At 46.0% G+C, this 15,642-nt stretch overlaps 1 protein-coding gene across 1 annotated transcript in view; it reads left to right on the forward strand.

Annotated features, from left to right (window-relative positions):
- Nucleotides 1-15,642, forward strand: part of LOC130130640 (phospholipid-transporting ATPase ABCA1-like) — a 302,901-nt gene that overhangs the window by 67,131 nt on the left and 220,128 nt on the right. Inside the window, exons 11-13 of the mRNA XM_056300397.1 lie at nt 855-1,052; nt 4,651-4,856; nt 5,901-6,077. Coding sequence (XP_056156372.1) covers nt 855-1,052; nt 4,651-4,856; nt 5,901-6,077 — 581 coding nt within the window. The remainder of the gene's footprint in view (nt 1-854; nt 1,053-4,650; nt 4,857-5,900; nt 6,078-15,642) is intronic.

The following is a 15,642-nucleotide window of genomic DNA, read 5'->3' on the forward strand; positions in this document are numbered from 1 at the left end:
CGCAAGAAATAACAAACTACCGAGTGGAAGTGGAGCGATCGGCGGTGGCGACTAAATAGAGCGAAATGCATGCAAACCATTGTTGAGGCAGGGAAAAAATTACCTTATTATGTAAGACCCATTGTCTGAGGTGCACTGCACATACACGCACACACATAATACACACACACACACACACACACACACACACACACACACACACACACACACACACACACGGGGCTGAAATGGCAAGGTTATATTTGCATATAGATTAGCATATTCTCTTTATTAACTATTTGATGACTGCAAGGCCTTGTATCACACAAGGGGAACAGAATGAGATTCTGTGTCTGTCTGTCTGCTGGCACACTTTATTGTATCACTGTCCAGCCCCTGGGTCCTTAGGTGTCTGTGCATGCCTGACAAATACTACTTCAGTGAATTTTGTGTGTGTGTGTGTGTGTGTGTGTGTGTGTGTGTGTGTGTGTGTGTGTGTGTGTGTGTGTGTGTGTGTGTGTGTGTGTGTGTGTGCAGGAGTTTATATGCATATCCATATACATATACTGAACTTGAGCATTGACTGCCTGTTTTAGAAAGGCTGGTGGCCATCCCAGGGCCTGAAGAACAACAGTGCCATCTAGCTTATTTCTCCTCATTAATTCAGCATGGAAATGAATGGGAGCACCACCACACGTTATACTGGGCCTTCCTTTTTTCCCTCTCTTTTTTTCTTTCAGACACCACAGCAGGCTATGAAACATTGTGCTTCCTCTTAGAGACTCACTCCATCCGCTCTGTGTTTAGTCCAGCCATTTCGCCGCTTCATCCAGGACCAGCTGAAACTAAAAACGTTCTCATTATTTCTTCCCCAGGCGTTGCTGGCAAATCCACTCTTTGCTGCTGCTCTCAACCAGCGGCTCAATGGCACAAAATGGACAGCTGAACTGCTGGCCAACTTCCTCTACAATGGACCCCCGGAAGACCGCCCGGCGGGGTTACCGCCCTATGACTGGCGGGACGTGTACAACGCCACAACGCAAGTGCTGGAGCTGCTCTCGAAGTTTCTTGGGGTTTGTCATTCTTTTATCTGTGCGCTCTTTTTTTGGGGGGGGGGTATTTCCCCCCGTTTTCTCTGAATTGTACTTGACCAATTATCCCACTCTTCCGAGCCGTCTCGTTTGCTGCTCCACCCCCTCTGCCGATCCGGGGAGGGCTGCAGACTACCGCATGCCTCCTCCGATACATGTGGAGTCGCCAGCTGCTTCTTTTCACCTGACAGTGAGGAGTTCACCAGGGGGATGTAGTGCGTGGGAGGATCACGCTATTCCCCCCCAGTTCCCCCTCCCCCCTGAACAGGCGCCCCGACCGACCAGAGGAGGCGCTAGTGCAGCGACCTGGACACATACCCACAACCGGCTTCCCACCCACAGACATGGCCAATTGTGTCTGTAGGGACACCCGACCAAGCCGAACATAACACGGGGGTTCGAACCGGGATCCCTGTGTTGGTGGGCAATGGAATAGACCAACACGCCACCTGGATGCCTGTGCTCTCTTATCTTGCACAGTGTACTTTTAAGCCACTATACCTGATTCTTGTGATGAATAAGCGTGCTGTCTGTTGCTGTGTCCGTGTTTTATTGATGGAAGTTTGATGACCTTGACTTGACAGCCCGTCAGAAGCATAAAAAAACCTCTGTCATTACATTGAGTGCCTCCGCTGTGTATCAGGAAAAAAGGAATGTGTGGCAGCACAAAACACCGCTGCACTGAGGTACACTAGGACTACACAAACGCACACACTCTTGCACACACAAACACACAGAATTAACATTGATATATCGATCTGTGAGCAACCATATCCCCTCTCCCCCATTCTGTGTGATCAAACACATGTTGAAAGCAACCCCCAAACCCCCACTTGTACACGCACACACACACACACACACACACACACACACACACACTCTCACTCACACACACAGCTTTAATACACAAACAGGTAAGATGGCAGGTAAAGCCCTTGGGGCTGGCCAGACATGGCCAATGAAATTCCAAGGTAATACAATTAATTTTCCGTCTCGATGGAAATTGCGTTCCTCAAAACGGACACCAGGATGAGGACAGTTACAAGCCAGCCTCTTATGCAGCGCCATGATATATGTGTTTATATCAATGTGGCGAGATGGAGATGCTCCATCACTCTAATATGTATGATATTAAAGTACTAGGTCAAGCTATTGGAATATGTATTTAATTTTTTTAATATTCGTTTTTATGTTCCTGCGATGTATTTAGTTAAAACCCTGTAAAGAAGTGTTGACAAAAAGTTGTGCATACGTCCTCCTCCCCCTGCGGTTGAATTCAGTTTAGCTGCTGTACATGTGGTGCGGCAGTGTCTGCCACATGTTTGACTGACTTAACCAAATCAGCAACACCGGTAAGATCAAGTGAACATCCGTTTACGGAGCGGATTCAGCTCTACCCGTGAATGGCCAGACAAATGGCGTGTGTGAGCCGTTTGTTTCCCTGCGTGGCTCCCGGATCTCGCTGATCTGCACAACGTGTTATCTTCTACGGAGCAGACATCCAGCCCTCTCCGGCCAAACAGACAATGTAGGTGTGCGATGCCAGAGAGATGTGGCCGCGTTAATCTCTCCGTGTGCCTATCAGGCAGAAACACCCCACGGCGGCCTCTACAAGCGTGGCGTGACTGTGTCCGTCCCAGCTGCGTGTGCTGCGGATGTACTGCTCCGGATGTTCTCTCTGAATTAGGCCAAGATGGGATTGGCAAATTGAGTGCTATCGCCGGGGCCAGTTCCTCAACGTGAAGCCCAGGTCCCATTACTGATATCAGGCAGCCGAGTCTTAGCCTCCCGCTTAGCGTCTAAACATGGTTGCTTTCTACCTCAGAGTGACGCCCGTCATGGCTGATGGGGTCCATGTGAGCAGGTCGCAGGTCCTGACCTAATGTTTGTTTTTCGAGATTTAGAGATGGCACATTGTGGAGATCGTAGATCTGGATAGCTGGCAAGGCCCTGACAGCCAAGATTTTATAAACTGTGCTGCTGCAATATTCCATGTCAACTATTGGAGGAAAAGTACTCTCCATGCTGGTAATACATAAATACTAGCTATGTCTTTAACTCTTATGTTTGAATAAAAATCAGTTATGATCAGTTATGCTGTGATTGCCTCCCTCCCTTTTCTCCCCAGTTGTATTGTATCCTGCCAATTACCCCACTCTTCTGAGTCGTCCTGGTCGCTGCTCCACCCCCTCTGCCAATCCGGGGAGGGCTGCAGACTACCACATGCCTCCTCCGTTACATGTGGAGTCGCCAGCCGAATCTTTTCACCTGACAGCAAGGAGTTTCGCCAGGGGAACGTAGCACATGGGAGGATCACGTTATTCCCCCCAGTTCCCCCTCCCCCCTGAACAGGCATCCCGACCGACCAGAGGAAGTACTAGTGCAGCGACATGACACATACCCACATCCGGCCTCCCACCCACAGACACGGCCAATTGTTTCTGAAGGGATGCCCGACCAAGCCGGAGGTAACACAGGGATTCGAACTGAGATTCCCATGTTTGTAGGCAACAGCTACGCTACCTGGACGCCTCCTGCAATTTTTGACTAATAAGTTTGTTAGCAGGAGGGTCCTGGGTTCGAGCTCTAGGGTAGTCCAACCTTGGGGGTTGTCCCGCTTCGACCTCTGTGTGAAGTTTGCATGTTCTTCCCGTGTCTGCGTGGGTTTCCTCCGAGTGCCCCGGTTTTCTCCCACAGTCCAAAGACATGTAGGTCAGGTGACTCGGCCGTACTAAATTGTCCCTAGGTGAGAATGTGTGTGTGTGTGTGTGTGTGTGTGTGTGTGTGTGTGTGGGCCCTGTGTGATGGACTGGCAACCTGTCCAGGGTGTCTCCCTGCCTGCCGCCCAATGACTGCGGGGATAGGCTCCAGCATCCCCGCGACCCTGAGCAGGATAAGCGGTTTGGATAATGGATGGATGGATGGAAGTTTGTCAGCTTATGACATATGTGTGTATATGTTAGAGCACAAATCACCATCAGCAGTAGCATTTGCTTAGGACGGTGATATCAACCCCAGCACACAAAACCCAAGTGCCCTAGAGGAGACATGATAACACACCATTGATTGCAGCACTGAGACATGTGGACAGCTGTCAGTCAGGATTGTCTCTCAGAATGGGCAGCTAGTATCGTCTCGTGAAATAAGGGAACAACACTACAATACTGGGAGCACTAGCGAGCCAGTATCTCATCCCCTCTCCTCTGCCGTAGCCCAAAGCATATCCTTCCCTTGGCAGCTCCAGATAATTTGGAAGATTTCTCTGCCCTGTTTTAGTGTCAATAGCTGAACGAATAGTCTTTACTTAATATTCTTTTACGATGCTGCCAGCGCTGGCCTCCCCCCATTTTCTTTTCATTTCTGAAGATATTCGATGTTTTCAAATTGAAAGATATATTTTTAACAGTATTATTAGTATTATGAAAATGCTAGGCATTAATTTAACTGCCACAGTGGTTTATTTTCCAGAAAATTTCATTTTAGAGCTGTCTCTTTTTTTTATTATCATTTATTTTTTTTTACCCCTTTCTCCTTATTTTGAACAAGTTTTTCCTTTGTGTCTTTTCTGCCTTGTTGACAGTGTTTGGACCTGAATAAGTTCGAGGCTGCCCCAACAGAGGGACATCTGGTGAGCAAAGCCTTGCAGCTCCTGAAGAGTGATAAATACTGGGCCGGCGTTGTCTTTGAAAACCTCCAGCCAAACGCCAGCCGCCCCCCTCCTTATGTCAAGTATAAAATCCGCATGGACATCGATGAGGTGGAGCGTACCAATAAGTTGAAAGAGAGGTAGGTGACATAACCTTCGCTTTTGTGTAGTGAAGGTTGGGCTCACACCAAAATATATCCAAATTCCACATACAAGTCACCTACTGGGGATGTCCGGGTAGCGTGGCAGTCTATTCCGTTGCCTGCCAACATGGGGATCGCGGTTTGAATCCCCGTGTTACCTCCAGCTTGATCGGGCATCTCTACAGACACAATTGGCCGTGTCTGTGTGTGGGAAGCCGGATGTGGGTATGTGTCCTGGTCACTGCACTAGCGCCTCCTCTGGTCGGTCGGGGCGCCTGTCCGGGGGGGGGCTGGGGGGAATAGTGTGATCCTCCCACGCGCTACGTCCCCCTGGCAAAACGCCTCACTGTCAGGTGAACAGAAGTGTGTCGCAACAGGCATGGGTAGTCTGCAGCCCTCCCCAGGTCGGCAGAGGGGGCGGAGCAGTGACTGGGATGGCTCGGAAGAGTGGGGTGATTGGCCAAGTACAGTTGGGGAGAAAATCTCCTACTTATAAGGCCTCAGAAAGATCTCAATGACTAATATGAGCACATGTGAACACACACACACACACACACACAGACCTTCACCAGATTACAGTCTCATTATGACCAAAGTAAAAAGGACACGTGCAAATGTATTTCTTTGCTGACAAATACAATCACACCTCCAACACCATATTATATGATATAGCGTAAGAGTGTTGTGCGAAACTTTGCAGTTAAGAAAATCACAAATGCAGAATTTTCAAATATTTTAATGGTTTTGATGAGGCTTTGCATATTTCTCAGAATGTACAACAAATTTCCAGAGTCACTGGGCTTCCCACCAAAAGTTGCACTGGGTACCACAGCTACCACAGTTGGAGAGCCCTGTATTAAAATACGCACGTCTCCATTGTGCTGTTAACCCAAAGAAAGGGGCCAATTATTTTCTCTTGTCTTCTGAGATTTATTACTTTGAAGGCGTAACAACAGTTAGGTCTACACCCTGTGACTATCCAGGTTCAGGTTTATGTGGCTGCTTGCTAACACAGGTCACGGTGTGTGTACTCTATAAAAGGTTGTGGTCCCCCGGGGCACGGGACAACGCCTTCAACGACCTGCGCTATCTGTGGGGAGGCTTTGCATATCTGCAGGACATGATTGACCACGGCATTATACGAGCGCACACGTCCAAGGCTCAGCCTCTCGGCGTTTTTGCCCAGCAGATGCCATACCCTTGCTACGTGGATGACGCGTGAGTACAAAAGCCTTTATCTGTCAGCATTGTGATTAGGAGGAGAGGGGAGGAGGAATTACGGCAATAAAATTCTACTCACTCGGGGGAGTTGCCACTCTCTGCCACCACACAGTGGGATTATAGTCTTATCAGTCACTTAGGCCTCTCAGATTTCCCCGTGGAATCTTAGAAAATGCTGCCTCTGAGTTTTCCATCTCATTTCTCTCTCCGTCCTTTGCCTTTTTTCTTGCTCCTCTAGTGAAGTCCCATGTATGACTCCTCCAGGGCTAGGTTGTATTTATGTTACCGCTGATCATAGATGAGGTAAATAACAGGGGTGTCAGGGCATCTGGGTAGTGTGGTGGTCTATTCCGTTGCCTACAAACATGGGGATTGCCGGTTCGAATCCCCATGTCGGACGTCCCTACAGACACAATTGGCTGTGTCTGCGGGCGGTAAGCTGGATATGGGTATGTGTTCTGGTCACTGCACTATAGCGCCTCCTCTGGTCTGCCGGGGTGCCTGTTTGGGGAGGGGGACTGGGGGGAATAGTGTGATCCTCCCACACGCTACGTCCCCCTGGTGAATCTCCTCACTGTCAGGTGAAAAGAAGCGGCTGGTGGCGACTCATGTATCGGAGGAGGGATGTGGTAGTCTGCAGCCCTGCCCGGATCGGCAGAGGGGTCGGAACAGCGACTGGGATGCTTGAAAGAGTGGGGTAATTGGCCGGATACAATTGGGGAGAAAAAAAGGGGGTGGGATAACGGGTGTCTCCTTTGCTTATGTTAATGTTAAACATTAAACTTAAGTATTCAATTTTGGAGAAAAATTAAGCCAGGGGAAAACAAACCACATTTTAAGAGAGTGAAGATGGAGTGAGTCAGAGGGGAGAGAATCGTAATTATTGATCTGGGTCAAGCCAAAGGAAATCTCTAAATGCTTTGTAGATACTAAATTATTAAGGCCCCTGTCTTGTGGGTCCCTTCCTTTCTCGCGTCCGAGCTCGCCTTTCATTCTCTCCGGCGTATGCACACGCTGTTCCCCTTGTTCTCATGCAGGTCCATCACATATCAAGACTGATAGGCGCACTCCATTTTGTGGTGCGCAGGCATTAATCAATAACGCCGTCTTGTATCACGTTACATCATTCACTGAGGGAGAGATTCAATACCGTATGGCTCTGGATCCTCCGCCGCCGAGTTTTCTTTAGAGTCTGGGAAATTACTTGCTTCTCTGCAGCATTACGATCACCATTAATAAAGGAAGAGCCCTGTGAGGCCATCAAGAGAGGAGATGATTACCTTCGCGTCTTTAAGCTCGGCAGCACAATACACCCTTTGTGGGAAACGTAAAATATTCACGCCTTGTAAGAAATCGGGCGGCAATGATGATTGATCTGATTTTAAAAAATGACTGTTCGTGGGATACCATGCAACATGCAGAAAAGCAAGCTTCATGGGATCCTTTAACCACCGTCTCCATGGGGATGGAAGTGGAAAGAAGCTTGGGAAAAATTGTGGGATGTTGGCATCATATTTAAGATGCAGTTGTGTTGGTAGTAGTGTTTCTGAACACTGCTGTAGGTGAAAGGCTTGAGCTGTTTTCAGTGATGGTACCCTACCCATTATGGTTGCCTTGGAGACAGATTCAAGATTCAAGCTCCTTTATTGTCACATCTCTAAGTGCAAGAGAGTGAAATTCTTGTGTTTCAGTATCAATATCAATTCAGTATCAGTGAAATATTGAATTTCACATTCGTGTTTTTTTTTTTTTTTTGATGAAAAAGAACAACAAGAAGAAAAAACATTGACAGTAATGGCTTTATTAATGTTGTTTTCAACATTTGGGTCTGCTATCAATACTCCGTGGACACTCCCTGTCACTGATGATCAAATTATGCTATTTTTTTCAGGATGAGCTGTAGTTATGGGTAAACGTTGCTGCACTTTCTTTTCTATTCCGTTCAGTAGACGTGGATTTGTGACACATTTCGCCTATTTCACTTGATGTTTATGGTTTGGCGAAAGGCGGCCAGAAGAATAGTTTGAAAAGCACTAAAGGGAGCTGTGTTGAACTAAATGGCATGCACATTAATAATTTGTATTCAGCGCAGGGGCTTTTCAAAGCAAAAGGGTGTGCTGGCATTTGGTCAAGGTTGTGAATGTTAGGAGGAATGTTAGTCATTCTCAGTAAATATCAAGAGCTCCGTCCATATAGTCAAAGCTTTATTATCCTGCCACCCCTACCTTGGTTGTGAATTCCATTCCACAAAAACCTCATCCCCTTCACCCCAAGCGTTTTTATGGAAAACCTTGGAAACCCTATTTTTCCACAGATATGACTTGTATTCATCTAGAAATCGGACACTGAGCACCAGTTTCGTATGGACGTGGTGTTAAGGAAACATTCCTGTGTTCTCTTTACGATTTGGATGAAAAGTTTGGACGTTTGATGCGATGGTGTGCATTTGGTTTCCGCGCTGTGCCGGACCGTGATATATTCTCTACGTTCAGCTGGCCGTCTCTGAGAATTCCTTGTTAGATGTAAAGCACCAATATCCCGTGTCATCATTAGCAACTCAGTGTTGTGATAACGATCTGAAATTAGACAATTGCAGCACTGCCTATTTCCTAATGTCTGCCTGATTGCCTCAATTTCCTCCTCCTAAAACAAAGGATTAATAATTGCATAAGATAAATGGAAGCCATAAAGCACGGCAATACCCTCGGTCCCTTCACCATTTACTCTTTCGCCTGTCTAGCCGTTTGGGCATTTCTGTAAATTATTAACACTTGAAAACGGCTATTTCATTCATCAATAATTGAGAGCGGAATCACACAAAGGAGGATGCGCTAAAATGTAGAGGGGCATGATGGGAAGAACCTTCCATGTAATTATTTTCATCTTGTGTTGTGTTGAGGGCCAAAAGCATAAAGGAGGGGAAAAAAAGCATTGTGTATTCGGACGAACGCATCTGCAGTCTGCTGTAACTGTTTTCCAGGTGGTTGTCTAATCTGACTTTAAAATGTAATTTCAAAACAAGCTGAGGGTTCAGGTATTTTTAGACGTCTCATTAAAAATAAAGAAAAGCGTCCACTTAGGGGGATATGAAATGAATAATATACATTAATTTAAAGCATGAGTAAAACGCCAGTGGACAGATAAGGAGGAAAAGTCAACATATACGTGCCTGTTCAGTAGCCGTTCTTCATGTTTTGTATGATGTGTTTAGTTGTGAATAGAATTTGACAAACAAACTTGCAAAATGAATTCATTATGGAATTTAATTGAAAATTACTTTTGTTTTGTGTGTGTGTGTGTATATGCGTGTGTGTGTGTGTGTGTGTGTGTGTATATATATATATATATATATATATATATATATATATATATATATATACTGCTCAAAAAAATAAAGGGAACACATAAGCAATGCAATGTAGCTCCAAGTCAATCACACTTTTGAGATGTCAACCTGTCCAGTTAGGAAGCAACACTGATTTGTGAATCAATTTCACCTGTTGGTAAATTGTCTAATTTCCACCTGGTGGAAATTAGACAATTTGCAAGACAACCCCTATAAAAGGAATGGATTTGCAGGTGGTGGCCACAGACCATTTGCCTGTCCTCATCTTTTCTGGCCGATCTTTGGTTAGTTTTTCATTTTGCTAGTGCCCTCACCACTAGAGGTGGCATGAGGCGGTATCTGCAACCTACAGAAGTTGCTCAGGTAGTGCAGCTCATCCAGGATGGCACATCAATGCGTGCTGTGGCAAGAAGATTTGATGTGTCTCCCAGCACAGTGTCCAGAGCATGGAGGAGGTACCAGGAGACAGGCCAGTACACCAGGAGACGTGGAGGGGGCCGCAGGAGGACAACAACCCCGCAGCAGGACCGCTATCTGGTCCTTTGTGCAAGGAGGAACAGGAGGAGCACTGCCGGAGCCCTACAAAACGACCTTCAACAGGCCACTAATGTGCAGGTTTCTGCTCAAACAGTGAGAAACAGAATGCATGAGGATGGTATGAGGGCCCGACGTCCACAATTGGGGCCTGTGCTTACAGCCCAACACCGTGCAGCCCGATTGACCTTTGCCAGAGAACATCTTGGTTGGCAGATTCGCCATTGGCGCCCTGTGCTCTTCACAGATGAGAGCAGGTTCACACTGAACACATGTGACAGACGTGAGAGAGTCTGGAGACGCTGTGGAGAACGTTCTGCTGCCTGCAACATCCTCCAGCATGACCGGTTTGGCGGTGGGTCAGTGATGGTCTGGGGAGGCATATCCTTGGAGGGCCGCACAGACCTCTACGTGCTAGCCAGAGGTACCATGACTGCCATTAGGTACCGGGATGAGATCCTCAGACCCATTGTCAGACCATATGCTGGTGCAGTGGGCCCTGGGTTCCTGCTCATGCATGACAATGCTCGTCCTCATGTGGCCAGAGTGTGTCAGCAGTTCCTGTATGTCGAGGGCATTGATGCTATGGACTGGCCTGCACGTTCCCCAGACCTGAATCCAATCGAGCACCTCTGGGACATCATGTCTCGTACCATCCGCCAATGCGATGTCGCACCACAGACTGTCCAGGAGTTGACCGATGCCCTGATCCAGGTCTGGGAGGAGATCCCTCAGGAGACCATCCGTCCTGGTTAGAGCACAAACAGGCTCTAACCAGAGTAGAAAAAGAAGTGGGAGGCCGCGTTGCACAACTGAGCAAGAAGATAAGTACATTAGAGTCTCTAGTTTGAGAAACAGACGCCTCACAGGTCCCCAACTGGCATCTTCATTAAATAGTACCTGTTAGAGCCTGTTTGTGCTGTCCTCTGAAGGGAGTAGTACACACCGGTGTAGGAAATCTTCAATTTCTTAGCAATTTCTCGCATGGAATAGCCTTCATTTCTAAGAACAAGAATAGACTGTCGAGTTTCAGATGAAAGTTCTCTTTTTCTGGCCATTTTGAGCGTTCAATTGACCCCACAAATGTGATGCTCCAGAAACTCAATCTGCTCAAAGAAATGCCCATCCAACCAATCCAACTTGTGGGAGCTGCTTCTGGAAGCGTGGGGTGCAATTTCTCCAGATTACCTCAACAAATTAACAGCTAGAATGCCAAAGGTCTGCAATGCTGTAATTGCTGCAAATGGAGGATTCTTTGACGAAAGCAAAGTTTGATGTAAAAAAAATCTTATTTCAAATACAAATCATTATTTCTAACCTTGTCAATGTCTTGACTCTATTTTCTATTCATTTCACAACATATGGTGGTGAATAAGTGTGACTTTTCATGGAAAACACGAAATTGTTTGGGTGATCCCAAACTTTTGAACGGTAGTGTATATATGTAGCTTTATTGACAGCTGATGATTGCTTATGGCATGAAACAGACTTGTACTGTCCATTAAAGAATTTACTTGAATCACTGGATTATAGATGTAGGAAAAAAAAACCTTTTAATACATAGCAGTACAAGCTTGTTTCGTGCGTCGCACACTCATCAGCTGCCAAGTTGGCTATATGTATATGTATAGTTAGAAAGCGCTCTCTTTTCTGCTTTTCCATTCCTTTCTCTTTCCTGTTCTCTCTCTCCCTCATCCTTAACAGTTAGAAGACCTTATCTTTAGTGTGTGCTTTTCCATCTCCCTATTTCTCTTTCTTTTTCATTCATGCTTCAAAATACACTCTTCTACCACGCTGATATACCTAAAATGGCAAGATAGTGACCTTCAAATGAACCCTGTCAGACTCATCAACGAATCCTAAATCAACACACTGTTTTGAACTCTTGTTATTACCTTCATGAACTCACTATTGTCTTTTCAGTGTCTTTGTATGCAATGCTCCTTCAAAGTACCGGCTATAAAGGGGGCGTCCGGGTAGCATAGCGGTCTATTCCGTTGCCTACCAACACGGGGCTCTCCGGTTCGAATCCCAGTGTTACCTCCAGCTTGGTCGGGTATCCCTACAGACACAATTGGCCGTGTCTGTGGGCAGGAAACCGGATGTGGGTATGTGTCCTGGTCGCTGCACTATAGTGCCTCCTCTAGTTGGTTGGGGTGCCTGTTCAGGGGGGAGGGGGAACTGGGTGGAATAGTGTGATCCTCCCAGGTGCTATGTCCCCCTGGTGAAACCCCTCACTGTCAGGTGAAAAGAAGAGGCTGGCGACTCCACATGTATCGGAGGAGGCATGTGGTAGTCTGCAACCCTCCCCAGATCAGCAGGGGGGGTGGAGCGGCGAACGGGACGACTCGGAAAATAGGGTAATTGGCCAGATACAATTGGGGAGAAAAAGGGGAAAAAAATACCCCCCCCCCCCAAAAAAAGTACCGGCTGTATGGGCCACTTCAACCAATACAAACCCTGTTATCATCTGAACCTAAGGTACTAAGTGAACTGTATGGCACTTCCTTGACACTGACATGGTGCAGAACCTAGAGATGACAGATGGGGATAACAGTTTGACCCCTTCCTGAGGCCTGACAAGGCACAAACTGCTCTTTTATTGGTGACCTCTGCTCCAGCTCTTGCTCTGTGAATCAGAGCGATCTCTTGCATAGATCCTTAGGCTGTTACCTATCAATAGTTCCCTCACAGTCACATGGACTTGATGAGAGCTCAGAGGCCACTTGCACAAATACACATCACCCGCAGTGAGCATGAGAATATACAGCAGAGGGAATGAGAGGGATGATGACAGAGGGGATCCTTAGCTAGGATTTTTGTCTTTTGTTCAGAAGGAGAGTACAGCAGAAAAGGTCAGCTTTTGATTGAAGTCACATGTGTTATGCTAAAAAAAAAAACCACACACACACACACACACACACACACACACACACACATACATATATATATGTCAGTAATGTATCTATGGCTAATATCATACTGTATCTGTTGACGGTTAGCACAATGCATTTGTGACATCATAACAATTCCAGCCTGTCTTTGGTTGTTGTAACTTTGGGGTTTTATTTACACATCAATGATTATTTCTCATCACTTTGCAGTTCATACCTTGAAAATAGAATCAGAAATTGAAATCAGCTGCATGAATTAAGCACAAATGCACAAACAAGGAACTAGACCAAGTGGATTTCCCACATGAGTAACATTAAACAACGCACCAATTACCGATACATTGTTGCAGCAATGAATAGCAGTGTGAGTGATTCTGTTTTGTTAGGTAGGTCATTAAGTTTGATTGTGCTCTATCATCATCATAAATACGCACGGAAAAACACATGAATGCATTCAAAACAGTCATCCAAAACTGACAAACTAGGTCACATTTAGTTATTTAGCTACATGGAGGATGAAGAGGTCCCCCACTGAGCTGATGCTCAAAAAAGTAAATTTTTGAGTTTTGACCAAAGCAAGCTTTTGATCTGCAGATTCTGTCAGGAGAGATGAGATAATTATTTGCCCGTTTTAACATCTAAGTTGCACAAGATATCATATGTAAACGATTAATAGATTAGCAATGGGAATATTACCTCTTAGGTAATGGTCTCCAGGCTTTTAAACAGCGCAGATCGCATTTTTTCCTCAAACTCTCATTATTAATATTCATAGATCTATTAACCAAGCATAGTGCAATGAGAAACGGAAATGATGCATCTTATTCAATGGCTGGCTGTTTCTGCTGCTGAAACACAGTTAACCAAAGCTCAATGTGACACTGTGTTTAACATTTCAATTATAAAGCACCAATTCTCAGAACCCTCTTTACCATTATTCATGTGGAATATCAATTTAGTAATGTTTTTCATGTTCTCTGTTATGGGGGGGGGGGGGCATCAGAATTGCGTCTATTAGGCATCCAGGTAGCGTAGCGGTCTATTCTGTTGCCTACCAACACAGGGATTGCAGGTTCGAATCCCCATGTTACCTCTGGCTTGGTCGGATGTCCCTACAGACACAATTGGCCATGTCTGCGGGTGGGAAGCCGGATGTGGATATGTATCCACATCGCTGCACTATAGCGCCTCCTCTGGTCGGTCGGGGCGCCTGTTCAGGGAAGAGGGGGAACTGAGGGGAATAGCGTGATCTTCCCACGTGCTACGTCCCCCTGGCGAAACTCCTCGCTGTCAGGTGAAAAGAAGTGGCTGGCGACTCCACATGTGTCGGAGGAGGCATATGGTAGTCAGCAGCCCTCCCCAGATCAGCAGAGGGGGTGGAGCAGCGACCGGGATGGCTCGGAAGAGTGGGATAATTGGCCAAGTAAAATTGGGGGGAAAAAAATGGGGAGAGGGAGAATTGGGTCTAGAAAGGCTGATTTGATTTTTGTTTCACACAGATGGACATTATCATATGTATTGGATCTATATGATATAGCTAACTGGCTTCAATGAAACTCTCAACACCAACTAACCGGATGACTCACAGTACCTTATTTGCCTGAAATAAGACAGGAAGATTTGTTTACCATAGTACACCAACCTCTTGGGATGCTCTGCTCCACTGCCTACCTAAATTTAGGTCACTGCTGCCAATGTAACCAGAGCCCAGTAATACAGACCCGCTAGGAGTCCTATTACTATTAAGCACCTTTGATCGATCAGGGAATGTATAATTCAGCAGCATCTGGTGGCAAGGTTGTCAGTGTCAGACGTGGTGTGCATGACTGATCTCTCCCCTTCCGGCGTTGTGAGTCGCAGAAGGAGTTAAGTCATTCAGATTGTGAGCCGTTAAAGAGATGTTGGGGAATAATCGAACCTGGCTGATGCTAACATTATTATTCAATTAGATATGATTGTTGCCCAGAGGCCTGATCACTGTGTATGAGGCCGCTTACCCCTCCTGAATAGAACCTATGAGTTTTCCTAACAGGGAAAGTTTTTCAGAACTTGTATGGGGTTCTGGATGTGTTTGCTCTGGGTTTGAACTGCTTAAAATGTCAATGTCAGCCAAGATTTTTTTTTGTTTGTTTTTTGTTCCTCGCAGAGCTTCCTTTGAAAGTGATCCATCCCAAGAGAGGGACATGTCCTCAAAAAGAAAGCGTCTCTTCTCAGTTTCATCTTCTCTCATAACTGAACTTCCTTTTCATCTCCATGTGGTTGTTGGGAAGAGTGTAGTAGTCTTTTACAACCAGTTAATTTGGGGTCGACAAAAACAGGCTTATAATGACTATTGCCAGGTCTTAAATATGATGTTGAAATTCATCCTGAAGTAAAATTCACCTCCCTCGGGTGCCCCGGTGACTCACCTGGTGGAGCACATGCCGCATGGGGCTGAGTCCTTGCCACATCGACCTGAGTTCGAATCCTGCCTGGGTCCTTTGCTGTATGTCATCTTTTCTTTCTCTCTCCCCTGCCTTTCCTGTCTCTTTCTTGTCTCTCTCTACTATCACTATCAATTAAAGGTGAAAATGCTGGGGGGAAAAAAATCACCTCTCTTATACATACTGTGTGGTTGTGATAATTAATTCACAAGAAAATGAATTGAACAACTCTATGAAAGCCACAAAGCAGTGAGAGAAAGACATCGATCTGAGCAAAAAAATCTGGAATCAGGAATAGAGAATGAGATCTCATATATGTCCAAGTCCAGCTGATGAATCCAAAATTTTAGCTGATGAATTCATTT

This window comes from Lampris incognitus, chromosome 20 (genome assembly GCF_029633865.1).
Source record: "Lampris incognitus isolate fLamInc1 chromosome 20, fLamInc1.hap2, whole genome shotgun sequence".
In the NCBI taxonomy this organism is placed as follows: domain Eukaryota; kingdom Metazoa; phylum Chordata; class Actinopteri; order Lampriformes; family Lampridae; genus Lampris; species Lampris incognitus.